Raw genomic sequence first — 26565 nt, 5'->3', positions numbered from 1 at the left:
CATGGGGTGAAAAAGGAAGGTTCCGCCCGGGTGCCAACTATTCTTGGTACGCCACAGGGCGAATCCAAGTTGCTTGATTTCCCGTGTCTATCTGGGGTGACTTTTCTTTCAAAACAAAAATAATAATCCTAGTTGCTTTCCCTGGTTCTATAAATGTGAGCTATATTGGTGTCACCCTGATTCTATCGGCCAAATTCACTGATGTAATATTTCTCGGAACTTAAAGGGTGTGAAGACTCGCGCGCAAAGAAACGTCTCATGCCGGTAATCTGACCTAGTTTCGAAAGAGGTGTAACAGAAGTGTTAGACACCGCCATCGATCCCAGAAAATACACACACCCAGCTTGCTACCGTCGGTAATTAGACACTAGTGTACAGTCAATACATACAGCTGCGGTCAATACCCACAACACAGTGTGCATAGCAGCGATGGACATCTCAGGTATAGATAAAAGATAACAAGGTATCACGTTTCATTACTGTCTGCATTTTGTAGCAACAAGAAGAAAACGGTAAGTTTACCCTTTCAGAGCGCGGCACGCGGTTTGGGCGAGACTTCAATGCCTTTAAACGGATAACCTTTTCATCGTTGTCATGACGTACACGGTATATATTTATTTGAAATTCTGCCGGTAACTGGAAATATCAGTTTTATTCTGTAGCTCATTTTGTAAAAAAAATGACGATAGGCTACCTCCGGTGCGACCTACGACCTTATTGCTTGTACAGTATATATATACCGAGTGATAGAGATAATCTGATCAGTGAATAAGCTGTGATACAGACTCGCTCTAAGGAATCCCTCTTCTTCTCCCATTTTGTGTGTTGTCTTGTGTGTGTGAACCACAGCACTGACGATCCATCAAGCTACGGAAGAAGACAAAGATCATTGAGTTCGAGCATCATGAAGTATCTATGTGTTCTCGCTGTTATTCTGTTAACTTCGACGGCCGTTACAGCTGTCATCCGTGAAATAGGTAAATATACAATTAAATAAAAAGGAACCTTTTTCATATCTATAGTTTTATCAGTGCTATCATATATGCTTCGACAAATCAACTCGGTTGTTCCGCATATAACTTTGTGTGGTATTTAAAGTTTCTGAAAGGTTTCACATTTTACCCCCGCATTCTGCCTGGCTTTATATCTATTTAAATACAGTAATAACCACCTTCTACAAAATCCGGGCATTTTGCGTGTTCGATAGAGTGCGTGCGTACATGTTTGCGTGTGCGTTTCTGTGCTTACACTTGGAGTATCAGAAATCCAATCCACTCCGTCAGAGCCTGGCCAAAAGCTGGATAAACTCGTCAGTTCTTACGGCAGAGATGGGAAAGGGGTTGGATGGGATGGGTGGTTGGGTGGGTGGGTGCAAAGGGGAGTTGGGGAAGTGAGTCGAGCATTTTTTTGTCTGTGTATGTGAGGTCAAAGGGCGAATTTTAAGTCACAAAAATGAATGGAGTTTAGTTCTGTGCATGCTTTATATAGGGACTATACAATCCGCATGCATACTCGATAGTGTATAACCACGTGTTCAGACAGTTGTGTTAAAGGTTGACAGTGTGCACCTGTTTTAAGCGTATAAGGTGTAGTGATAAAATTGTCATTGTCAGAATACTAGTTATATATAGGGGTGACATATCTAATATGAAACACTGAAAAATGGTCATCAAATTATAACTAACGAATTTCACGAGCTGTTGAAAGAATAGTACTGAATTTTGTTTTGATAATGAGAGCAAGAACATATTCTAAACATCCTAGTCAAATTGCATTCAATTTCCATTTTATCTGTAATATTGCTGTCAATTCTGCAACATTATGACGTCACACCATTGTAGCCTCAAGTTCAGTTAGGTTACAGCCTCTGACAATTTCAACTGTGAATATTTCGAAAATGTGATTGAGAGGAACGAAAGGACAGGTGAATATCTTTAATAGTCTATATTGATCATAGGGTTCCTTAACTGGGGTGCATGAACCCCTAGGGGGTGCGTGAATCCATCCCAGGGGTTCGTGCGACGTTTCTGGAAGTCTAAACTAGAGTACCGTAGTACTTTTTGTTGAACTAAAATCTGATATATCGATATAATTTAGTAATGTACAAAAGTCGTACCTATCGACAAACTCTTTTCGCGTTCCATAAGCATATGTTGTCATAGTAGTACCGTACCGTGCATGTAAGAAACTGAATTATGAAACAGACACAGGCCGCATTCCTTAGGTGAAGTTGGTGTACCCATGACAGTACGTCATGACGATAAAGAGCTGAGAAAGTAACTGAAAGGTTGGCCAAAGTAATTATTATTATTTTGGAAATTCCAGATGACCTCCATTTTGCCCGACACAAAGCAAAGTTAGCATAAATTCATGCTTGAAAATTGTTGTTGAGTGACAACATGCAATCGCTAGTCTGTTTAAACATGATATACCAGTTCAATATTACACTATGAACTTGATCTTTTACGGAGCACTGTTATGCTTATTATAGTATAATAATGACTCAGATCGTGTCTCGAAAAGTTGGGGGTTCGTGGACAACTCTGACATCAACAGGGGGTTCGTGTGGGGGAGGGGGTGGGGGGTCGGGGGATATAGTTAGGGAAACCCAGGTCTAGATAGATAAGAGGGAATTTGACCCCATGGGCGTAAAAAGGTTCTAACTGTTGCGGTCTTCTACAAATATGTAGACCTATTTCCTTCATAAATTCTTTTTGTAGAAAATTGGAAGAGGTATTTACCTGACAATAATTTTTATCACGCGAGTGCTAGTATTTTTTTTTCAAAGTAAGAAACAAAACAGGAATAATTAATCCAGAAATTCCCGCCAAGCTGTAATAATATTAACAGGTTTTTCTGCTTCAATGACAAACTTCCGTCTAATTGAAGAAACATTGCTCTTGAAAAACCATAACTTAATATTTCCTATATACTTTTCGGCAAAAATCCCTTTTTTTCCCCCATATTTGTTTTAATCGATTTTTTTTCTTGCTTCCTGAAGTAGAGACATTTGGATTCATATTTATACCTTACGTCATATCATTCTTCATCTGCTCGTTAAAGAGAAAACGATTTATATTTGACCTTTGACCTGAACTGTTGTTTCCTTTCAGCGCAAGACTGCTTCGTTGATTGTACGGCGCGCTATGCACCCGTATGCGGTTCAGACGGGAACTCTTACAACAACGAATGTGAACTCGAGGGATTTGCTGGATGTCGAAATACACCCGATTTGGTCAAAGTAAAGGATGGACCATGTGACGTCGGTAAGATATGTTTTCTTGGTATAGCTTCACACTGTTATATGCCATGGTGCGTGTCGCCGCCGGCACGGCACGCTAAAATCCTTATTGATACAGTCGGTTTGCACATTTACAAAAATGGAGAAAATAATAAGTAATTTTTATATAGCGCATAATCAGCAAAGCTGCTCAAAGCGCTTTACAAAATGTAAAACCTGAAAACAAATAGTAACAAAAAACCAAAATATTAAATATATAGAACCAATAAGGCAAAAAATGTAAAAGCCAAAAGCAACAATATAAAAAAAACACCCGTACTAAACTGAACGATACTAAAAAAAAATAAGCCCAAAACGCATATAGTCCAAAACAAATTAAGAAGTATGTAAATAGTAAAATAGATTAAATCAGGAAAAAGGTTCATGGCATGTATTAAATGTTGTTTCATGGTTTTAACTTGATAGCAACCAAAAGTTGTTTTAGAAGACACAAACAAATCCATCATCATTTTTCTTTGTGATAGAGATATAAGTGCGGTTATGGACAACGCCCCCAAACATATAATTGAATGCTTCTATACCATTGTGAGATATCCCGTACACAATTTCAATTTCATCGTGCACAATATGTCGTTACTTGATCAAGTCCAATTATGACTTCATCACGCCACGCGTGCTCAATTCAGGTAATGTTTTCTTCATTACTTAGTACAAAGTTTATTTTCTGTACTATCGAGATGGGTTTTGCAAAAATGCTTGAAATTTGAAATCTAACATATTTGGGGCTATTAACCCCATGACTAAAGTGATGGGATGGTGATGATTTAAGCCTCAGCAATATGTTAACAATCTGCCTTGAAAATAGTGAACAAAAAATAGAAAGAAATTAAAGAGAGAACGTAAAAGGTTATCCGATACTAGTCTCACTATATATCCTATCATTTATTATTGAAATGATATCTGCCGCCAGACGCGACATTTAACTTTTGGTTCTCTCAATCGGAGTCATGATGATTTTGCTATAGCTATTTTGGTGGGAGTTGTTTATCATCAAAGTTTTCAATCATACAAGCTAAACAAAGATGATATAGCCTACGTGGGTTTGTGTCTGTGTAAATTAATAACATCGTTCGCAAAAAAAAAAAACGTTGTCCGGAACTTGGGTTCCCCTGCAGGGACACATAACTCAAGAGAAAATTTTTGAAAAAAGCGAATCGTTCAAAACGGTGACACTGTCCATTTTGTTCTTACTAATAATCATAGGGCCTATATTTTGTCGATTCCACAGGAACTGTTGTAACTCTGGATTCTTTCGAATGGGATGTGAAAGTCCCCAAAGCAAAACTAGATGCAAAGAGCGCCATCACTCTCAACGTTTTCGCGGAATTAGCAAAAGGTAGCGATTCGGTAAGCGGTAAGAATTTATGGAAAGTTGGCATTTTCGGCAGTGAATGGGAGGATGGTTATGGCGATAAATATGGATACGTCAACCAAATCTTGACGACAAAGCAAGCCTCTAAGAGAGCGGAGAAAGGGAATATGTTGAAACTCAAAAATCTACAGGCTCGGTTTGATATAAGCCAGATCGGATGTGGCGCTGTCGCCTTCTTCTGCGTCGAACTTGCAAGGGACAGGGATTCACCGGTCAATTTCGAACTGAGAGCTGGCATCGTGTTCGGCAGTATCGTCGCCTGCCGAAGACGCGAATGTCTACGGCCAAACATTACCATGGAAACCGAGAGTGGTAAGTATATATGGTATCTGCACACACGCCCTAGCGTGTCTAGAGTTACCTCCTGACCTTTGACAGTGACCAGACACCGATACTATTATGATGATGGGCATTATTACACGTATCGAAAAAGCAGCGACGTAGCCAGGAATTTGAAAGGGGAGCACATTTTGTAATTGATATGGGGGAGGGGTCTAAAGGGAGGGGGTGTCCATGAGATATTTTTGAAAAATTGAAGGTCCTTAGATGCGATCTGGTGCAATGTTTTGCCAGTTTCATCATTTTCATATGATATCATATTATCAGCAGATTTTGTTTCCTGTTTGAATTCTTTTAAATGTTCTTTTACTTATTATATGATCAGAAAGACAAACATTGTGCTCTTTTAAAAAAAATTCCCAGTAGGATGATTTTGGTTTATTGTCCAATATCTGGACTTCGTTATCGCAGTGTATTAGCAGTGTAATCATTATTAATAGGAAGTGCGTATCACGTACGATTGCTAGCTTAGCTTCATAACATGCTGTTCGTTCAACAACTTAGGACGAATCATAGAAAGGATGAGAACGAACGTTGTCGACGTCGTTGTGCATACGGTTCGTAACACTCCATCGAGTGCGGTTAGGTAGGCAATATGTATTTTATTGCGCAGTGGTCAACTGTAGGCTTGTAATAGGCTATAGGTTAAATTTAGCTATATGCATCTGCCAAACGTAGTAAGTTGCTGAATCAGTAGGCCTGAATGTTACTACGATAATAATCGAGTTAACGGAGCTGACGAGTATTCAAGATCAAAAGGGCACTGACGAAATATCTTGCTCAAAAAACAACAATTTTTAACATTTTTTCGACACTGAAAGAGGGGAGCAGTCGCTCCCCCTGTTCCCCCCTGGCTACGTCCCTGTCGAAGAAAAGTTGTATTTCAAAAGTACCAAATGATGAAATACTGCTGACAATAAATTGTAAGAACGAAAACTCCCGCCCTTTCTTCATTCCCAGATTTGCCGCCAACTTGTTTCGAGTCGTGTCCTCCGCCTGAGATTCTTGGTGGCGTCGTTTGTGGGAACAACAGTGTTCAGTACGACAGCTTTTGTGAGTTAACAAAGGCAGCACGCTGTCAACGTGTCGCGGTCAGATTTGAAACCTTGGGAGAATGTCCACCTGGTAAGTCTGTCCGGGCTTTCTTCTTTAAAGGGTGTGAAGACTCGCGCAAAAAGAAACGTCTAATGCCGGTAATCTGACCTAGTTTCGAATGAGGTGTAACAGAAGTGTTAGACACCACCATCGATCCTAGAAAATACACACACAGCTTGCTATCGTTGTTAATTATACACTAGTGTACAGTCAGTACAAACAGCTTCGGTCAATACCCACAGCACGGTGTATAAACGATACAGCGATGGACATCTCAGGTCCAGCTAAAGCTAACAAAGGTATCACGTTCATTACTGTCTGCATTTTGTAGCGACACGAACAAAACGTCACTTGCAAGCAACAGAAAGTTAACTTTTTTTTCAGATGGCCGCACGCGGTTTGGGGCGAGTCTTCAAATGCATGTCTTTAAAGTTCAAATGTGTTTTGAGTTAGGATTCTGTACATATTACTACCTATCTTAAAATGGAGGCAGTGGAAGGGGTGGGAGAGGGGGTGGTGTGTGTCGCGGAACTTGGAATTCGGATAAAAGTAAAGCGTAATTTCATTCATAGGTAACTACATACCAGGGAGCTGCCACTCCCTGACTATAATATGCAACACAGACGAAGTTTGCGCCCGGAACACTCCCGTCCACGTACAATGTATACAGGTGTGGCCCCAAATATTCGTAAAACGTGAGAGTTGCTCGATGAAACGAGTGACACAGCTTTTATCCAGCCACAGCTAAGTGACAATTGAATTGCGCCATGACAGGCCACACCTTTTGTATATGAATAGTAATCTGTGTATAGGGACTATTCAGCAATCATATATGTCCATAGTTATATATTGTAACCACTCAAACTCAGTGGCGTAGCTAGGGGGGTCAAGGGAAGGCACTTGCACCGGGCGCCGGGTTAAGGGGGCGCTAAAATGGGAGAATGAGAGTAAAAAAAATAAGCGCTTTTTAGAAAAAATATGAAATTGATGTACGTCGTCAGGCATGAATATTTTCCAGTTACTAATAAGAATCTGAACTGAATGTAGTTCATTTTATTAGCAAATTTGTAGATTGTGATTTCTTTTCAGTCCATTTCGACCGTTTTCTCTTTTCTTTTTATTTTGTTCTGTATTCTGTAATGACTACATGTTACGGAAATTTCGGGTATTTTAGTATACAGTTCCAAGGCATTAGATTTCGAAAGGTGGAAATAACATAGGCGTAGGAGCACAATTTGATTTAGGGGAAGGGGGGGAGGATGTAACGACTTGCCCGAAAATTATAACCAAAAATTATCGCGCGCAATTTATTTTTCTTTCAGTAGTGGGGGCGGGCGCAATATTCTACTCTTGCACCCGGGCGCAAAAACCTCTAGCTACGCAACTGCTCTAGCTGGATGTAGTTTGAAATTGGTGAAGTCGGAATTTTTTATCACATGTTCCTTTTTAAATTTCCTTCTATGCATAACAATTGGATAATATCTCAGAATTATTGCTTCGGCCTTGTTCGCTTCCCGGCCACAAGTTGGTCATCTTGGGCTTGAATACAAAATGGCTTGGTCTTGGTCTTGGTCTTACGGTGTGCCAGGACGTCGAGTGTAGGGACCGGATTCGAGTCTCGGGTCCCGTCACCTCCGTCCCCGAGACGCAGATTAGCCATCTTGGTCTCAAATGCAAATATAACTTGGTCTCGTGTGCCAGGACTCGACCGGTCTCGAGTGCATGCCGCAGCACTGAATCTTTGTCACCAATGAACTACTCAACTATTATAATACAGGCCTATAAGAATATATATGGTCTGTATATAAATATGATCCTTTCCTTTTTACTTTACACAGTTTCAGATAAGGTTCACCTATCTTTTCAACAAGTCCGATGGGACGTCATGATGCTCGAAAGGTTCCGACTCAACGAACCAATTGGTATACGCCTCAATATATCGGTGGATGTACAAGAGAACAGCGAAGAGATCATAGGAGGAACGAATTTATGGCGGATTGCCATTTACGGTAGCCGAGATTACTATGGTGACCACGAAAACGAAAAGATCGGCTTCAATCCTCAGATCTTAGACGAGTCCGACGCCTTACATTCACCCGACATTATCCCAGGACGTACTCTTGTTTTCCCGCTGATTACGACACAGTTTGATCTCAGCGCCATCGGTTGCGGTGATTATCGGTATCTGTGTGTAACAATCGCGAAGTCTGCTGACTCTGTGCCAAATTTCGAAATATCCAATAATGAAAACAAGAGAAAAGTAGTGACCTGCCGCATTATACGATGTATCAGTGAGTATACCAGCAACTTTCCTTTTCCGGTCAGATATGCTACTATAGTAACACCGAAAACGGTCACAGACAATCATTGGGTATAGGAAGCTTCCAAAAAGTAGGGGGGGGGGCACAACATCAGAGGGGCACTTTCTCATTCCACAACCATCACTCGTTATGCTATAAACCGATACACATGACCGGCCGTAACACTTAAATATATATATGGTGTGTTAGTATGCTATCAATACTATTTATGGTGTGCTGCAACATTGATTTTTTTTTTATTTATTGAGATTGTTTATTGTTAACCGTGCTACAAAAAGATATGGGATGCCATTTTAAAAGTAAGCATGTACAGACTCAAAGTAAATAATTAAATTAAAATATTAAAATTAACAAAGGCTTAAGATATCCAAAAGACAGTTCTTCATCAAAGGGGCACATTTTATTTGCCAGTAGGGCACATTTGCTATTTTGGAAAAAAAAGTGGGTAGTGGGGAGGGGGGCACGTGCCACCAGTACCCCCGGGCTCCAACCCCCTGCAGACAATCATTTACCTACAGTAGTGTACTAGTTGACCTTTACAATACATTTTCAACATTGAGGCAATTGTTAGAGTTTAAAACGTACTCCAACAACGAGGGGGTGGAGGAAGGGTTGTTGGGAGACTGGCGGAGGGGGAGGTGAGAGGATATTCACCGGGAAGGAAACAAATGTGAGCAACTTGACATTTGCCTGATTTTTGATGGTTGACGAGGGCAGAGGTGTTACGTTTTGCACTCGCTGACCTCACCCCCCCCCCACATCCCCCCAAAGGACGTGGTCGGAATGACTTGCGGAAATTGTTAATGAAGTTAATTGCTTCATCTGACAGAAAATCTGACTGATGAATTTCAGTGGGTAAAACCGTCTTTAAAAAAAAAAAAAAAATCTCTTTGCCGTCGTCTCTACTCTGCAGATCGAGAACCACTACCTCCACCACCGACGGCCTGGCTGCGGTGCTTAAAATGGAATGTGACTAATGAGAGGGTGCTTGAAGGTAAAGGTTACGAAGTGGCGTTTAAAGTGAACATCGAGCCATTTAACGACACAGATACCATATATGGTACCGATCTCTGGCGGATCGGTCTATTCCTCTCCAATGCTACCAGTGGTGTCATGACGCGTGCGCAGTATCAACCTGATGTACTTTCGGAAGAGGATAAGGCCATACCTCTCATCCGAGGCCAAAATCTCCTTTTCACTGGTCTGCATGGTGTGTTAGATGTAGATGGGTTAGGTTGCCCTGGTGTTAGTCTTCAGTACGCATGCCTGGAGTTCGCCAAGGGGGAATCCCCTTCACCATATTTCTATCTCCCACTTGGCCCTAGTCGCGCAATAATCGCTTGCAAAACGATAAATTGTCATCCAATATCTCAAGCCACCGATGACTAGATCCTTTAAACGTTTTCATCTACCATGTAGCAGTGTTTGATTAGATGTAAACTAGGAATGTTAATTTTCGACACTAATTTCGGGTCATTTGTTTATATCCATGGCGTGCTCATTTTTTTTTTTATATATTACCGGAGCATTACACATATTAATAAGTACTTCTCCCGCCATACCACCACCATCTGGTACTAAAGTAATTGTATCAACTTCACAGAGAAGAAATTTCTTTAAATATAGTATTGTGTAAGAAATAAAGGATCGGTTTATAACAAGACATGTTTTTGTTCTTTCTATAGTAAATGTGTCATTTATTAAATGTTAAGCAATCATCGCATCTAAATGTGGTTTTATAATTGGATGAGGCAAATAGGTCATACAGTCACATTCTCGCACCTATACATATTGTCCCATGAGAAGGGTACGTCGTATAGTATTGGTTTCGATGATCATCATAACCAGGCGCGTAGCCAAGAGGGCGAAGGGGACAGCCGCCCCCCCCCCCCCGGACCATATTTAATTTATGTAATTATGATATCGCTAGTAATTTCAAAAGAGAAAATGCTAAGATGCAACTTACAAGGCCTGGGAAGTGCCATTTCCAGCGATCTGGGAGGCATTTTCAGCCAAAATTTTCTAGTACGCTTCGCGCCAACCTATCGTGGCGCTACGCTCAGATAGTTTACAATGCCGTACCTACGGTCTTGATAGTTTGCCTACAGTTTCGCCCCTCCCTTGGCAAATTCCTCGCTACGCGCCTGATCGTTACCTCATGCAGGCAGATGAGTGAGGGCGTGCGCTCGACACTTTGCTTGTAAACACGGTATCTCAAAGACTGAAGCGTGGACCATTCTTTACATTTCGTGTGTAGAACTGCTATATTGAGTAGAAGGAGCGTATTGTTTGTTGAGTTTAAAGGTCAATTGGGGTGAACAGGGATCAAATTGTGAAGACTTTGTAAACACGATTTCTTGAGGGAAAATTGGACCAATCTCATATTTGGTAGGTAGTTCTGACACGTTTGAGTACAAAAATTCTGCAGTTGTTTTTGCTGCATGGAGGTCAAAGATCATTTGGTCAAATTGTGGAAATCTTGTCATACTTAGCATGTGCATGAATCATATTGCGAAGTTGTATTGTTTAACCTGGAGCCTAAAGGTCATCTGAGGTCACCAGATGTCAAACACTGAAAACCGTGTATAAAGACTATATCTTAACTTAGGAAGGATGATTTTTTTTTAATTATAATTGGCATGTGGAAGCGTTATATTGATTAGAAAAACTCAATTGCTTTTGGTGGAGGTCAAAGGTCGTCTGGGTCACCTGCAGCGGTCAAAACTCTGAAAAACCTTTGAAACATGATATCTCATGGTAGAAATCAGGACATTTATATTTACAAAAGCTATTTGTGGTGAACAAGCAGAAGTCTGTTGCATTGAGGTCATCGAAACCTCAATGAATTTTTGCATTCTGGTGGTTTAGGGATGAGGGGTGCTTGGTTGTAATTTTTCTGCACTGAGTAGGACTACCCTCATTAAAGATGACAATAATAAAAATCATAAAAAAAAAACGACAAATTACATCAATAACTCATTTTCCTTCGGATCTCTTTATTTATTATTCTCTTGAACAAGATTTTGAAAAAAAAAAAAATTCCTGGAAATGACTGATGTGACAATTGTTGTAAGACAAAAAAAAAAAAAAAAATCATCAATTGTACAGTAAAATTAAATATGAGGTAAAATATTTTCTGGAATGTTAACCAGTTTGCATTATTATTTAAATATATATCGTTTTTCTACAAGAATGTTTGTTTAAAAAATAAAAACAATGACCATTCATGATGACTGTTTATCAGATCCAATTACACTGATCACCAAAATATATTACAAATTGAAAAAAAAATGTCTTTTCATACAGATTGAATGTCAGAATCGGTCTCTGTTGTGACTAAGACACATAGACATAAACATGATTGCTTATTAGACACGCACATCTTGGCTGAGACACAACTCACCTAAGACACATACTCCTTGGCTAAGACACATACACCTTGGCTAAGACACAACTCACCTAAGACACATACACCTTGGCTAAGACATATACACCTTGGCTAAGACACAAATCTCCTAAGACACATACACCTTTGCTAAAACACAACTCACCTAAGACATATACTTCTTGGCTAAGACACATACACCTTGGCTAAGACACAACTCACCTAAGACACATACACCTTGGCTAAGACACAACCCACCTAAGACATATACTTCTTGGCTAAGACACATACACCTTGGCTAAGACACAACTCACCTAAGACACATACACCCTGACTAAGACACAACTCACCTAAGACACATACACCTAGGTTAACACACATACACCTTGGCTAAGACACATACACCCCTTGGTTAAGACACAACTCACCTAAGACACATACACCTTGGCTAAGACACATACACCTTGGTTAACACACATACACCTTGGCTAAGACACCTACACCCGTTGGTTAAGACACAACTCACCTAAAACACATACACCTTGGCTAAGACACATACACCTTGGTTAATACACATACACCTGGCTAAGACACATACACCCCTTGGCTAAGACACGTACGCCTTGACTAAATCACCTACACCTTGACGTAGGTCACATCCACTTTGTCTAAGACACATCCACATTGGACTATAAGAAAAGTGCACACCTTTCCAAGTCACATATACTACATACTGGGTTATTAATGCAACATACAACAATATGCTACAGTATTGCTACACTTTGACTAAAGTTGTCCAGTGTGGGCAGCAACCCTCTACGGTAAATTTCCACATTTTTTTTTATAGATAAACTTAGCATTGAAGTCATTTTCTAAACTAAAGCTATTCCCATCACAGGCACCAAACCAGCCTCTGGAGTTAAAGAGAGTTTGAAGTTTTTCACAAACTGTGATTTGGCCGAACTGAGTATTAAGAGTGATACAGGTTTGTAGAGGTTTGCCAAAACAAGTTTCATATACTGTATCGGGGGGGGGGGGGTGGGGTGGGGGTGGAACGGAAATAATGAGTGCTAATATGTCTCAATATAATATCTATTGACGTATTCAAAATATTCAACGTTAACAAATTCGTGATGCTCCTCTGAAGCCCAAATTTGTGATACGGTAGATATCTTCTCCTCGGTGCAGGTTTGTTGATGTTAACATTTAAAGGACGACCGTTCTACAAATTTTATAACATGACACCAGAATCAACATGCAGGTCCTGAGAGATCCGAGCCATCATCGATAAAAGCGACTCTTTGCTCATTTTGTCCAATCTCTACGATTTTATATGTTGCTATCAGTGGTTTCCCTCGTAACGAGTTGAAGTTTGACTCCATTTTTGGGGCAGAGGAAGGGACTTCTTGCATTAAGGACTGGAGGAATCTGTGAAAAGAGAAAAAGGATAAAAATAAAGACATTTAGTTTTTAGATTTAGTCCAGGTCAAGCAATGACTACATTCCAAGCTGCAATATCCATTTATATTTTGAGTTGACCTTGATACATGTGTGGAGAGGGGGGGGGGGGGGTAGATGTACCTTCTTCATCAATGCCTGGAAAAGTGTTCAGTTGCATGACTTTTTTTTCTTACAAAAATTATTGGGATAATCTGGCACTTTGACTTAATTATAGACCTAACTGAAAGAATGCATCATTTGAGGTCTTGGCTTTAAGATTTTTTTCACTACATCGATGTCAGCGTTAACGACCCCCAAGACCACACTTTCTTCTCTGTTGGAATATTGATCTGCCTCCAGCCACACTGTAAAAGATCCATGCTCCTACCTCAATCTGTCAGGAGGATTTAAAATTTGCAACAAAAAGGCTCAAAGAAAAAAATCTGGTTATAAATGAAAGTTTTAGGACATTTTACACTGTGCTTAATCCACGTTGTGAATATATGCCACCATGGTATGTAGCCCTCTTTAAAAGTTCCAAAATTTTCTTCAAATGGCAACGGGCATATCCACCCGCTCCTATTGACCCCCCCCCCCCCCCCAAGGATATGATTTCGCACTTTTCAACCAAAGAAATCTAAAACCAAGAACTGCGTGCATTGGAAACTAAATGCTTGTATTCTGCTCTTCCATGTCAAGATTAGGGCTTTGTTAAGGCAATCTCCATCGCAATATCATAGAATAAATTTACAACTTTCAACTTTGCTTTTCTCGAAGATATTTTCCGTTGGGATCCAAATAAACGCCCATAATATGAATATTTAAAAGCTACAAACGTCATTGGCCAATACGTAATACAACATGCATCTCTGATTGGTTGGATTCAAACTAGTGGGTTGGAGGAACTGTATGCGATTAATACAAAATGTGGAATTTGTCGGTGGACACTTTTCTCATTATCTGCAAATGTCCTTAATTACTCGCCAATTAACGCTTTTGGCAGGGAAAAACCTGGCTAATATCTTAGTTTGCTGTTTTGTGATTGGTATATGTAAAAAACTTGATGTACTTGTCAATAAAGTGGAAAACGGCATCAAAACTCAAAATGCTGCTTTAACTCGAGCAATGTACTCTACCAGTTATAAATCACTTTTAAGTCATGCAGTTTCCCGGAAACATCAGATTGTTTGGGCAAGCAATAAAACAAGTTTGACTGAGCTGAACCCACCCACATTTATATAACATGGCAGTGTAGGTAGCAGACACACTGCTGCCACCCTCCCCCACCCCCCTCCCATCCCCTTCAGTGTTGATGCTAAAACCAATTCCAATATTAGGTCATGTCAATTGAGGGATGAATGAATAGGTTACAGAGTCAGCATTTGCAAAATGTCAAGTGGTTAAGGCAGTGGACTTGTGATCTAAGGATTGCAGGTTCGAGTCTTGGCCAGATCATTGCGTTGTGTTCTTGGGCAAGGCACTTTATCTCCAATGCCTCTCTTCACCCAGGTGTAAAAATGGGGACCTGTGAGATAAAACTGTCAACTGGGCGCTGTTTAGCTGCTGCCGCGTGAGGGGATTGTCTCTATGTTTGGCATGTTATCGTTGACCAGGGTAATATTGTGATGCGCCTTGAGCACCGTTATCGGTGGATATGTCTGCGCTTTATAAATCTTCAATATTATTATTATTATATTATTAAAACCCATCTAGAGGACAGGAAAATAAACATTCTAATCAAATGAAGGAAAAAACAAACAGAAAACATGATTCCGTCTGATGAGTGAGTTTTCAGACATTAGGCCATCAGCTGAATGTCGAAATTCGCTTGTTTCGTTCCAGCAACTGCGGGTCTAAAATTTCTCTACAGCATTGAATACATAAATTAATTAAGATTAATGATCCAAAAGTTCTCCATGTACTTTCCTGCAGTTTTTTTGCAATTCCGCTCGAAAGATCGAACTATATTTTTTATTGCGTATGTTAAGAAACTTGCCGTTTTACGTTCAAAAGTTGTGCGCCAGTGAGATATCTGTACCATGTGATATGAATTGTCCAATGAACCATGAGTTCTGTGTGCAATCTTTGTAGAAAACAACAAACATGGCGGCTCCTACGGGCGCTAGTCAGTCTCCGACACACGGAAATCTACAGTGCTCAGTGCACATTGAATCTGTAAAATTTGAAGCATTCAAGGCACTGACGAATAAACGATGGACTAAAGTTACTTCCTGCGCTAAAGATTGGCTTAATCTCAGCGGCGGAGACAGTGATATCGCCGTACTACTGATTACTCCATGGCCTACTACGATCAAGCGTGTGTTCAACAGCATAGTATGATGGGGTTCCACGATAAGTGTTACAGGCGGTTCATTGATAGCAAGCACATTGCTGCAAGAAAACGGACAGTTCCAGAGGAGACCCCATATGATTTTAAACGAAGAATTGACGGAAAAGATCGAGGAAACCAAGCAGAAGCTCTGGTGTATTGCCTGTTCAATTTATTATATGTGGGAAAAGAAACAATACATTACTAGGCGTTGCAAACGGGACAAGCTGCAGCAGGCAGAGACTTCGATGGAGGTAAGCCTAAGCATACTACACGACTCTACTTGTACTTCTGTGGCATAGTTGAAGTGTTAAGAGAAGTTGCATAATGCAAGATCAGTAGCTCTTAAGGGATATAATCCAAGTCAAAGGGCACAGTGTTGGACCTGAACATAATATCATTAGTGGCATGGTCATCTGATTTGTTTTGTTATATGGTGGTAGGAATGGAAATTTGTTTCAAATTCTCCATCTGGGCACTAGCCTAAGTGTTAAATACAGGCTTCATAGTTTTCTTACTGTGGCCCTTTATTTGAATGATAGAGATATTATATTAGTTAGAAATATAAGTGTAACAAAGGTGCAATAAGGTTAGGTTTGCAAGGTCTTATGGTCAGCCTGTCTAGCTTTACCAAAATGAACAAGTATCTGTCTCCTTTATTATTAGTAACAGATATAATCTACCATTGTATAATTTAAACCATAACATTAAGAGATAATGTACTGTACTGTCAAAAAAAGCCTGTTTTAATTCTCTTTTGCATGACACTGGTTTGCAAAATTTGAATGTGTCTTTGTTTGTCCATAGAAGATGAACAGATCACATGGTATATAAATAAAATTGTCTTAGTTCTTATTTGTTCAAACTTACATTTTGATCAACAGAAAATGCAAAACAATTTGCTTTTTTTATTTCATTTTATTAAGGTATTGCTGCGACAAGCAGCAGAGCGGAAAAAAGATGAGCCCAGATTTTATGAATATTAGAGGAAAAGACCATGTTGCCATTGAAGTGAGGTACCACTCTCTATGTTGAAGAAACTAGATACAATTCTTGACAAGGAAGACATACAGATCTTGAAAGGTAAAGTACTCTCTTCAATGTGTGCTTCATTGAGTGTTCAGGGGTGGATCTAGGACTTTTGGAATATGGGGGTCCTCCCCCAAGGAAAATTAAAAAATTCTCTAAACGCTTTGAGATGCAATATCAGGTTAATCTTTCCATTGAAATTATTAAAGTAATTTGCAACATATGTCTAGCTGAATTGTAATTATATTGGTACCCCATCATAAAATGTGAGACTCAAAAATATCCAATTTCATGGTACAAGGTGTTCTGTTCATCTCCTCCTCAGAGCAGAGTTTACCACCAACAAAAGATGCTCTGATCCAGCATGTTAAGCGCTGCACCAACCAGGCTGCTATTCACAGTAGGGCATTGCAGCAAAGGATTGATGCACTCTCACCAGAGGGACATGGATGGAAACTTGAAAATGATGACCTTATAATCACTTGGATGACGAAGCCACCTGACCCAGATGTTTTGCTTCAGTGTGTCAGCAGTAGCTGTAGAGTCGGCAAATGTCTTAAAGGAAGATGTTCCTGAATGAATGCACAACTACCGTGTACAGACCTATGTAAATATAGAAATTGCAGCAACTTCCAAGAAGATGTTGAGATTGTTGATGCAGGGGAAGATGATTTGGAGGATGAACTGTGATGGTGTTAAATCTTGATATCTTAGTCTGAAATTTTAATCAAGTTTGAAGTTTGTGAAGAGGGTTAACTTTTTCAAAGTCATGTTGTCATTATTTTGTTCCCCAGAGTTTAAAGGAACCAGAAAACATGATCTTATTCATATATTCATTTTAGCTATTAGTAGTTTTACGTAGATTACCCTACCTACCAGACACCTTTGATAAATATCCACATTTTCTTCAAATCACACTTTTTTTTGAGAGGGGAGGGGAGGGGGGAGGAGGGTGTTATGGGCATGCTTTACCTCTTGCATATTCACATATCCCCTGACCCTGTTCCAATATCACGGTTCTTTATTGTTTGCCGTAACATTTCGTTACCTGTTTTTTTCATATTGTTAATATGTTCTGTGCATCTGTTCAAGTTTTGACTGAAGGATATTCAAGTCTTTAGTGACTTTTATTTCATCTAATTATCTTCACCTCTACTACGGAATAGACTTTCCCTTTTCCATACCATATCTGACTACCATGCAGTGAATTGAAGTGGATACTTTTAAGACTAGTACAACTGTCCTTGGATGAACTTTTAATCACTTATTAATTCCGCGCCGCGCCTTTTGATGAAGAACCTGTATCTTGAATCATCGCAAAGGCCCAGCTCTACTACACCATTGAGTGTATCGACCCAGTCTTAATAGATACATTATTTCTTTCTATCTGGGGCTTAAGTTAACTGTCTTCGTTATTCACTTATTTGTACCATTCACCTTTATTATTCATATTATTTGTAGAATATAGAACTATTATTATTCAAAATACCATTCGCAACCTTGTCGATCTTTTCTTTTATACGTTAACTCCCTTGGAAACTCTTTTTGCAGGAATACGAATTATAAACATGTCGTTTCAGTAACAAGGAGAAAGTACCTAGTTTTGCAGAAGACTGTAGAAAGAGTACTAAGGTAACGGATATATACCGACTATAACTTTATTTCACATCTACGATATGCCATGACGTCTTAGTGTGCCAACTTATACATTGATTTATACAAAAGAAATAGCTCACTGGTCTTGGGGCATTGGTACATCTCATTGTAACTAGGGATTTAGCTACATGTAAAGTAGAGGGGGAGGGGGTCGCATTTGTAAAACAGTTTGGATGGGGAGTGTAACAATTATGGAGAGGAACTTTTCATTATATGTGTATATTTACGCATACATGCACAGACGAAAATGCATTCATAACATAGGGGGAAAATTTAAAAATATTTGATTTATTACAAAGCATTATATCTGAGTTTATTAAAAGTGGTACATTTTTATAATTAAAACCCTTAAGTTATAATGTGCAAAAATTGTATTTCATATTTCAAAATTGAAAATGTGATTTTTTACCATTTTGGCGAAAATGGAGGGGGGGGGGCACAACTTGTAATGCCTGAAAACAACCCTCACTGACCCTTAGACCAGAATCCTCTTCCACCATTCTTGTAACCCTGACCCAACTATTATACAAAAAAAATATCAGTCGTAATTTAACATATAAGAAAAGAGTGGTATGTATGCACCACTGTACCAAATCTAACGTTAGCACATGTGTTCCTAATACATAGCATCGTAGCACGTAATGTCTACATAACATACCCAATTTCAAGGGTTTCTTACAAAAATACTGCAGGAAATTTTTTGGAGAACTTTTGATATGATGTTTGTGATGCATTAAACTACCCAAAAATGCATTAAAAGTCTAGACCCGGTGTTGCTGGAACGAAACTGATTTTACAGCCACATTTTGAGCTTCAGCTGATGGCCTACATGTGTGTGAGTAAACATTAAACTTTGGATATCTCCCAAATGGAATCAGATATGTGTGAGCTGTTTCGGGGGACTACTTCATTGCCGTTCACTCTATCACACACAACCCAGTGATGATTGTTTCGAGTTTTGTGCCCTCATCAATAACAGAATTTGGCTCAAGTTGGTCCAGTTTTCAACCAGAGGGCGGCAATAGATAAGAACTACCGGACACAAAAACTGGTTGTGAAGGGCTATAATTTCCTGATGGGATGTTTAAAAGTGAAAAGGGCCTGACGTTTCGATCATTGCAGGATCTTCTTCAGAGGCTGAATGACCAAGTTACAGTAACAGGAGGGACAAATACACACAGAGAAATACAGACAGGTTAATTAGCAGGGTGAACACAAAAGAGAAAGTTTGTAAGAGGATTGGTAGACAAGGGATGGAGAGAGGAAAGAAACCAACAGGGGTAAGAGGGGAGGTAGGAGATAAACTGTAGAGGGACAAAGAGAGGATTAAGGGAAGGTGGGCAGTGAGGAAACTAGAGATGGACAAAGACAGAAATGTGGAGGGAAAAAAGGGTAAGATGTTGGCAGAACCTTTCTGGTTGGAATTCTTCCGGATCCTCCCATATTTCTGGATCGTGGTGAATGGCGTAAATAGGAACCAAGATCCGGAATCCCTTGGGGATCAGGAGATTCTTGATGACGATATCACTTTTGTCATTGATGCGATCCAACCTGCCAATTTTTGTGTGTAAAAATATTAATAAAATTAATAAAAACTTACGGAACTGTTTTCGATTCGTTCATTCATACTTTTGGCAATAACACTGCCATGACATGCACAAAAATGTTTAAAAAAAAAAAATAATAATAAAAAAAAAAAAAAAATAACTTATTAGGAAAAAAGCTTGTCAAACTTAGCATTAATAACAGAACAAAACAGGTACAGACAAAGGAAACATAGTGTATCAAAGACAAATAAAAACAGAAAACTTATTAAGTTGCTGAAAATCTTATACAAGCAACTTAAGAAGCCCCCATGACTAGGCTATTTAATTGTCAAAACCCTCTACTTTTCAAATTTCAACCATCCGAAGAAACTTCGCAATTTTTTTTTTATATCAAACAAATATCGATCCGGTTTTGTGTTATTGCGTTTACAGCCTGAGAGTGGGAAGATGGCCACACCTTTACAGATACCTTCAGGTTTTGACACTTGTAGTACTTGACAAACTGTACCTTTTTTTTGTTACTCAGTCTGAATACAGAAATTGTTGGGTATAATGGCTAGCTAGTAAACACATGATATTTAAGTTTTTACAGCAACTTTTCTCATGGTCATGATCAGACCATGCAAGAAGGCATAATCCCCCTAACCCCCCCCCCTCCATGGGAAGTAACAGAACTGTTAAAAGCAAAAGGGACACCCCGACTGAGCAATCCAATTGTTACTCTGGGACGAAAACCTCATCTGATTAGAGGCAGACTATGTTACAAAGACTTACACTGAGATGGGAGGAAACAGCCGAAGCGATTCTCGAACAAAGCAATCCAGGTATTCCATCTGACTAAGAACCTTGTAGCTTACATCCTCTCTTCTCGGGGCAAACTTCTTCACTTCTTCAAACAGTTTGTCCTGTTTCTCGGGGTGGGTGGCCAGAAGGTATGAAGTGAGGCACAAGGCTGTGTTGGTAGTCTCGTAGCCAGCCATAAAAAAATACATAAGCCTGCAGAACAGAATTTTGACGAAGAGTCTTTCCTTAGAGCAGGGAGAGACGGGCGATGTTATTGGTGCAGACAGAGAGACAATTGATGGACTAATTCATACAGTGTCAGTCATAGGCGTAGGAGGCAGGGGGTGGGGGGGGGGGCTGGGGGTGCTGCAGCTCCCCAACCAAAACTTTTTGTGAAAATTCGGGCAATATGATGAGAATTATTCGGGCACCTACTGAAAGAAAAATAATTTGCAATGTGTTTTTCAATGGTTAAAGTGATATTATTATTATCATCATCATTATTGTAACGACTTCCCCAATAATTGTATCCTAATTGTAACCAATATGGAAGGGTACACGGGAAATTATTGTATGTTATTTGCATGCGATGTAATAACCGATGCATGCCTATATGATATGCAAATTAAGAAGTTGAATGCGAGCGGAGCGTGCAAAATATGTTGGTTATATTTTTCGGGCAAGTCGGTACAGCCCCCCCCCCCCCCCCCAAATCAGATAAGGCTCCTACTCCTATGGTGTCAGTAGTGTAACATAACCTTTAACTGTTATTTTGAAAAATCAAAGCCAAAAACTAGTGTACATTAGCAAGCACAGCTGGTCATCATTATTAAGCAATCATATGTTTCTTTGTTATGCTAGGCAGTCTTTTCTTTGCTCATATACTCGAAATAGGGAGCCATTATGTTTACAAGGGTTCTTTGGGGCCTCAGTTTTATTTTATGGCCGGAACACGCCTCGTCTCTTACGATCCCAAATAAAAGAAGAACATATTAAAGTCTATGGAAAGACTACTTTTTAAAATATATATATATATATATATATATATATATATATATATATATATATATATATATATATATATATATATATATATATATATATATCGGATATGTACCTTAGGTCGACAGTTTATGGTAAAAAAGTGTACCTTAGGTCAACAGTGTACCTTAGGTCGGCATTTCAGTGTCGACCATTTTAAGAAACTTTTTTATTCTCGAAAAAAGCTTTATAATGTTCTCCCTCCTCTAAAACGTTCATGTACAAGGTTCGGTTAGGGTCGGTTCAGGGTTAGGGTTAGAAAAAATCGATTGAATTTAGTGTGTAAGTCAATGTAAATGTCGACCTGGTATGATCCAGAGTAAGATATATATATATATATATATATATATATATATATATATATACCAAGGTAACAGAAGCATCTATGCTGGTCAGTGGATGAATATAAAACCAGACCCTACCTAACTACCATCTTGTCTGGTTTTTAGAGGGCAGTAGTATGAAGTGCCTCAAATATGCCTAAACAGCTAAATCCATGGTCACTATAATACTCTAACTTCAGCACAAGCTACTAACTACCAACTTCAAAAACCTCCTCTAAACTCCCCCCCCCCCTCTCCTTTTCTCCTCTTTTGCTTTATTAACCACCCTCATTTGCTACATTAACCCTCCCCATTGTCTGGAGGGGTCAGCTGAAAAACCAACCAAAGTAATGTTGAGAAATTTTACCGACCATGCAGCTTTCTAAACTCTGGGGATGATACTAGGTGACTGTTAAAATTTGTTTCTTTTCTTAGTTTTTTTTGGGCTACCCATATTAGTGAGACAACAGAGTATCCTTCTACACTTACATTGGCCATGATTTCCTCTGTGGTGAGGGCAGTCTTTCTCTGTGAGGAACCCGAGGCAGTTCCCTCATGTACTAGAGGGTCCTCTGTCGTCTGGTCCTCTTCGCTCGAGTCCAAATGATGAGCATCGTCCATTAACTACAGAATGTCCATCCGCTACAAAATAAACATTGATATAGGGGTTTTAAAAATGTTTCAGACTTTCATTTAAATGTTGACTGCAAATGACCTTTGACCTCCACCAACTTCAATAGTTGTACTCAACAAACTGAATCTGCATACAATGTATGAATTTCAGATGTACTTTCTTAGTTATCGTGTTCACAATTCACAAAGTTTTTCAGACTTTGACCTCTCTTGACCCCAAATGACAATTGCACTTCACAGAAGACAACAGGCTTCTTGTACTCAAAAAACACGGATCCACACACCAAGTATGAAGGTAATCCACCATTAACTTTTTGAGTTACCGTGTTTACAAGCAAGTGTCACATACATACACACATACACCCAATCATAGTTGGCTAGGAATAAAAAGAAACTTAACAAATGATAATGTTGGACAAGATAGGCATTTGTATCAGTTTTGTCATTGGATAACAAAGTCCAAACCAAATGGTTAAACAAAGTATTCAAGATAATAAAAATAACAATAACAACAACAGCAGCAGCAACAACAACAACAGCAACAATAATAATAACAATAATATTAATTATAAATATAATAATAATAATAATAAGCAAGAAAATAGGTTTAATTAATAAGCAAAATATCAAAAAATAATCGTCAGGTTTGAAGATACCTGGAATAATGTAGGTCAACATAGTCCACTTAAAAATGCTAATCACTTTTGATAACATGAAGCAAGGTTGACGAGGCTCCCTCAAAACGGGATCTTTTTCTAGAAAGTGTACGAGGGTAAAGTTAATATGGTGCATCGCCTCACCTTAACCTCTCCTTTCTCTCGAAGTTCCAACGCTTTGGCGATTACACCCAAGAAGAAACGTTTGATTTTAGGGTCAGTAACGGGCACGCCAAGCAAATCATACAGTTTGGGCAGACCCTGTACCAAAACTGCGGGGTTGAAAAATAAACGTCAAATATCGTCTGCATCAGCCCCCAAACTTACAACATCAGTGTTCACTATCTTGGATAAATTTCATTTTTGTTGTTGCACCTGAGCATCAAACCAACATCAACATTGAACATTTTTCCTTGCAATTTTGAAACAGGTCTCCTATAGAAAAATCAAACTGCAATTTTGTTTAATTTTGTTTAATTAATTTTTTTTATCATTATTTTTTTTATAGTATTCTTCTGAAAGAACTTTCTCATTGAGTTTGGTTTGTACCCAAGTTTTCCTTTCAGATTTGCTGAGGAAACTAGGAAAACACGACATTGTAAATATTCTAATTCTGTGTACAATGGCTGCTTGTTTTTGCTTGCTAACTTCAGTTTACTTTTTTTGCGCTGAAGACAGACACAGGCTTGTCCGAAATATACAGAACTGATCTTCCACTCGAGATCGGCTTCCCAGTCTGGAAGGTCTCACGCCCAGGATCGGACACTGAGATCTGCCACCTTCCCACTCCATCCCCCACCTCTATATGTAGTCTACGATCAGGTCCTGAGCTTGAGATCAAAATAACACGGGTGAAAGCTATGTGGGTCAGTCACGGAGTTGACCCGAGTTTACTTTAACATATGACATCAAAACCGGTTTGGCCCTTGTTATCTTATTGCAACAATGTTGTATCTTAACGCTCTTTACATCTTCCTGTTTGCTGATCACCTGTTTGGCGATCACCAGTCTGGTGATCAGGTGGTTGCCCTCGGAGGATCCAATGTGAACGTTTATGAAAACCGTAGAGTGGAATATTTGTGGTTTTGGATTGTTAAGATCGGAGGATCAAATACGAAAAGAAGTCTGGGGGTTCCAAAAAAATGATCTGCTCGAGGGATGGAGATGCTGGCAATTCATCCCTCTGAGTGGATACTCTTCTTTCCTCCTCCGTTGAAACACTGGTGATGGGGAAGTGTAAACTCAGTACTAGCCTACTTACAAAGGCATTGCGGAATGCTTCCCTGGCGTGTTTGGTAAACGGATCGTCGGAATTACTCTGGCAATCAACCTGTAAACCAAAGAACACTGAAGCAACGACCTCCATGCTATAACTGCCAAAGAGACTGGAAGACAAAGGAAATAAACAAATAAACATTATTTTTTTTTTTGTATTTCTGATAGTATAAATCACAATTTTATCCAACTACCACAGAGACTGGAATACAAAAGAAATAAACCAAAAAACAATACTTTTTTATCTTTTTATTTCTGATAGTATAAATCACAACTTTATCCTAGGACTTTAACTACCACAGAGACTGGAAGACAAAGGAATAAAAAGAAAAGAACAAAAAAAAAAAAAGCAATGTTATATTTCTGATAGTAAAAATCACAATATTTAGCCTAGAACTATAACTACTCAAAGACAGGAGACAAAAGAATAATGCCAAAAAAACAACAACAAAACAACAAAATATTTTATTTCTGATATATAAACTTTTTTATTTTTGCAATGTTCCTATCGATTTTTCATTTGTGAAGCATTGTTTTTTTAAGGATCTGAATTTTGTCTTTTATAAAAATTATAACTATGATTCCATTGTATTAAAGAAAACTGTTGCAATACATCCCCTTTACACAACAATATACCTGTTAAGTTCAAGTCTGCAAGATGGGTCCTTTCTGGAAGAAAGTGAAGTTTTCGTGAAGGGCTATTAAAGTATCTAAAATAGTCTAAACGCGCACGCCTGCCTTAATTATGACTTGTATGATGTATAAACAACTGAAAGTATTGCATCATGTAATCATCTAAGCATCATATAATATAGTCTTGTAAACGTAGTCATTCATTGGCCTCCGTCCGTCTCAGAAGACGATGGGTTGCGCCTTGCTGCTGAAGAACACGATCTGCCGTGCAGTGGCGTAGGAAGGTACTTTTGAGTGGGGGGGGGGGCTGAAGACTGATGGCCGGCCTGGGGGAGGGGTGTAAGGGGAGGGGTTGTTTTTTGCATTTCCAGGTGGCCTCAAGATGCAATTTGGTGCAATATAGCACACTTCAACACCCACTCCATTTTGTAAAGAATTTTGCATTTTCACCTAGCCTTAGATGCAATTTGGTGCTTCAAATGAGATTTTTTTCTCATTTGGAAATGAAAAAGGGGTTTTCTGACTTGCGGAGCGGGGGGGGGGGCGGAACAATACTTCCGCCCCCCATATTTTTCACCGGGGGGGGGGGGCTGGCGCCCCCAGCCCCCGGTTCCTACGCCCTTGATCTGCCGTGACTGTAAAGGCCAATCCTGGAGTGGCAGTCTTTCGTGCAGGTGTCGCAGATGAAAGTAGTGTCAGGTGGTGAGACTAATGCCTTCCTCTTCTCTCGCTTGGATGCCCGTTTCTTACAATAAATAGATAAAGGACGAAGTTAACGAAAAATGCCCTAGGAAACATCAACTATCACTGGCAACAGTGATTCACAAAATAAGTAAATTCAGTTAAATCAACATATAAATTGTTAAAAGAGAATGATATAAAGTCACCTGGTTAAACGATCAGCTTAAGTTAGCCCACCAAAATCACACCAGTAGTGATAGACTTAAAGAAATGAAAATGGAAAATATAAAACAGGACATTTTGTCTGACACAATTATTTCAAAAAGGAATATTCCGAATTACATCGGCCAAAGCAGGGACGGTGGAGCCCATTTTTGAATGGAGGGGAGAAGAGGCGGGGGTGGGCGTGTGCAGGAAGGGAATATTACTCATTACTTCCCCTGCTGTCCGCCGCGTGCACACATTTTACCATAGACCAAATATTTACGATCATTGAGATCATTCACAATAAATTATCAAGCTTTCGACACGATCAGGATGGATTGGAGCAAATTGTATAATTAACAGATTGGAAATTGGTAAATTGACCTAGAGTTCGATCCTCTGATCAGAGTGAATTCAACTCTAATTAGAGTCAATATCCTAGAAACCTCATCCTGGTAGAGTTTCTTCGGTATTTAGAGTGTCAATTCACTGTGTATGGTCTATTTGGTATTTACAGTACAA

General features: G+C 39.3%; 3 protein-coding genes and 1 long non-coding RNA gene across 5 annotated transcripts; 2 read left to right on the top strand and 2 right to left on the bottom strand.

Annotated features, from left to right (window-relative positions):
* Positions 1-594: 594 nt before the first annotated feature.
* On the top strand, positions 595-10089 carry LOC139969671 (uncharacterized). Its single transcript, XM_071974814.1, has 6 exons — positions 595-977; positions 3114-3266; positions 4530-4985; positions 5973-6137; positions 7946-8398; positions 9342-10089. The coding sequence occupies exons 1-6, from the start codon at positions 905-907 to the stop codon at positions 9815-9817; spliced, it is 1776 nt and encodes a 591-aa protein (XP_071830915.1). The 5' UTR covers positions 595-904; the 3' UTR covers positions 9818-10089.
* A 146-nt stretch (positions 10090-10235) lies between these two features.
* On the bottom strand, positions 10236-23575 carry LOC139969672 (lithocholate 6-beta-hydroxylase-like). Its single transcript, XM_071974815.1, has 5 exons — positions 23395-23575; positions 22451-22603; positions 20589-20810; positions 19678-19818; positions 10236-13241 (listed from the first exon to the last, which is right to left on the bottom strand). Exons 2-5 carry the CDS (start codon positions 22516-22518, stop codon positions 13064-13066), a joined length of 609 nt encoding a protein of 202 aa, XP_071830916.1. The 5' UTR covers positions 22519-22603; positions 23395-23575; the 3' UTR covers positions 10236-13063.
* Positions 15346-19235, top strand: LOC139969674 (uncharacterized). 2 transcript variants are annotated; one of them, XR_011793785.1, is made up of 3 exons: positions 15346-15836; positions 16509-16665; positions 16937-19235. It is a non-coding gene; the product is annotated as an uncharacterized lncRNA (long non-coding RNA). The 2 variants fall into 2 exon arrangements; XR_011793786.1 differs by having other exon boundaries at positions 16942-19234.
* LOC139970219 (cytochrome P450 3A14-like) lies at positions 22586-26211 on the bottom strand. Its single transcript, XM_071975858.1, has 5 exons — positions 26182-26211; positions 25776-25903; positions 24512-24635; positions 23395-23511; positions 22586-22603 (listed from the first exon to the last, which is right to left on the bottom strand). The coding sequence occupies exons 1-5, from the start codon at positions 26209-26211 to the stop codon at positions 22586-22588; spliced, it is 417 nt and encodes a 138-aa protein (XP_071831959.1).
* Positions 26212-26565: the final 354 nt, after the last annotated feature.

Source organism: Apostichopus japonicus, chromosome 7 (genome assembly GCF_037975245.1).
Source record: "Apostichopus japonicus isolate 1M-3 chromosome 7, ASM3797524v1, whole genome shotgun sequence".
In the NCBI taxonomy this organism is placed as follows: Eukaryota; Metazoa; Echinodermata; class Holothuroidea; order Aspidochirotida; family Stichopodidae; genus Apostichopus; species Apostichopus japonicus.
This window is presented reverse-complemented; position numbering and strand designations above follow the sequence as displayed.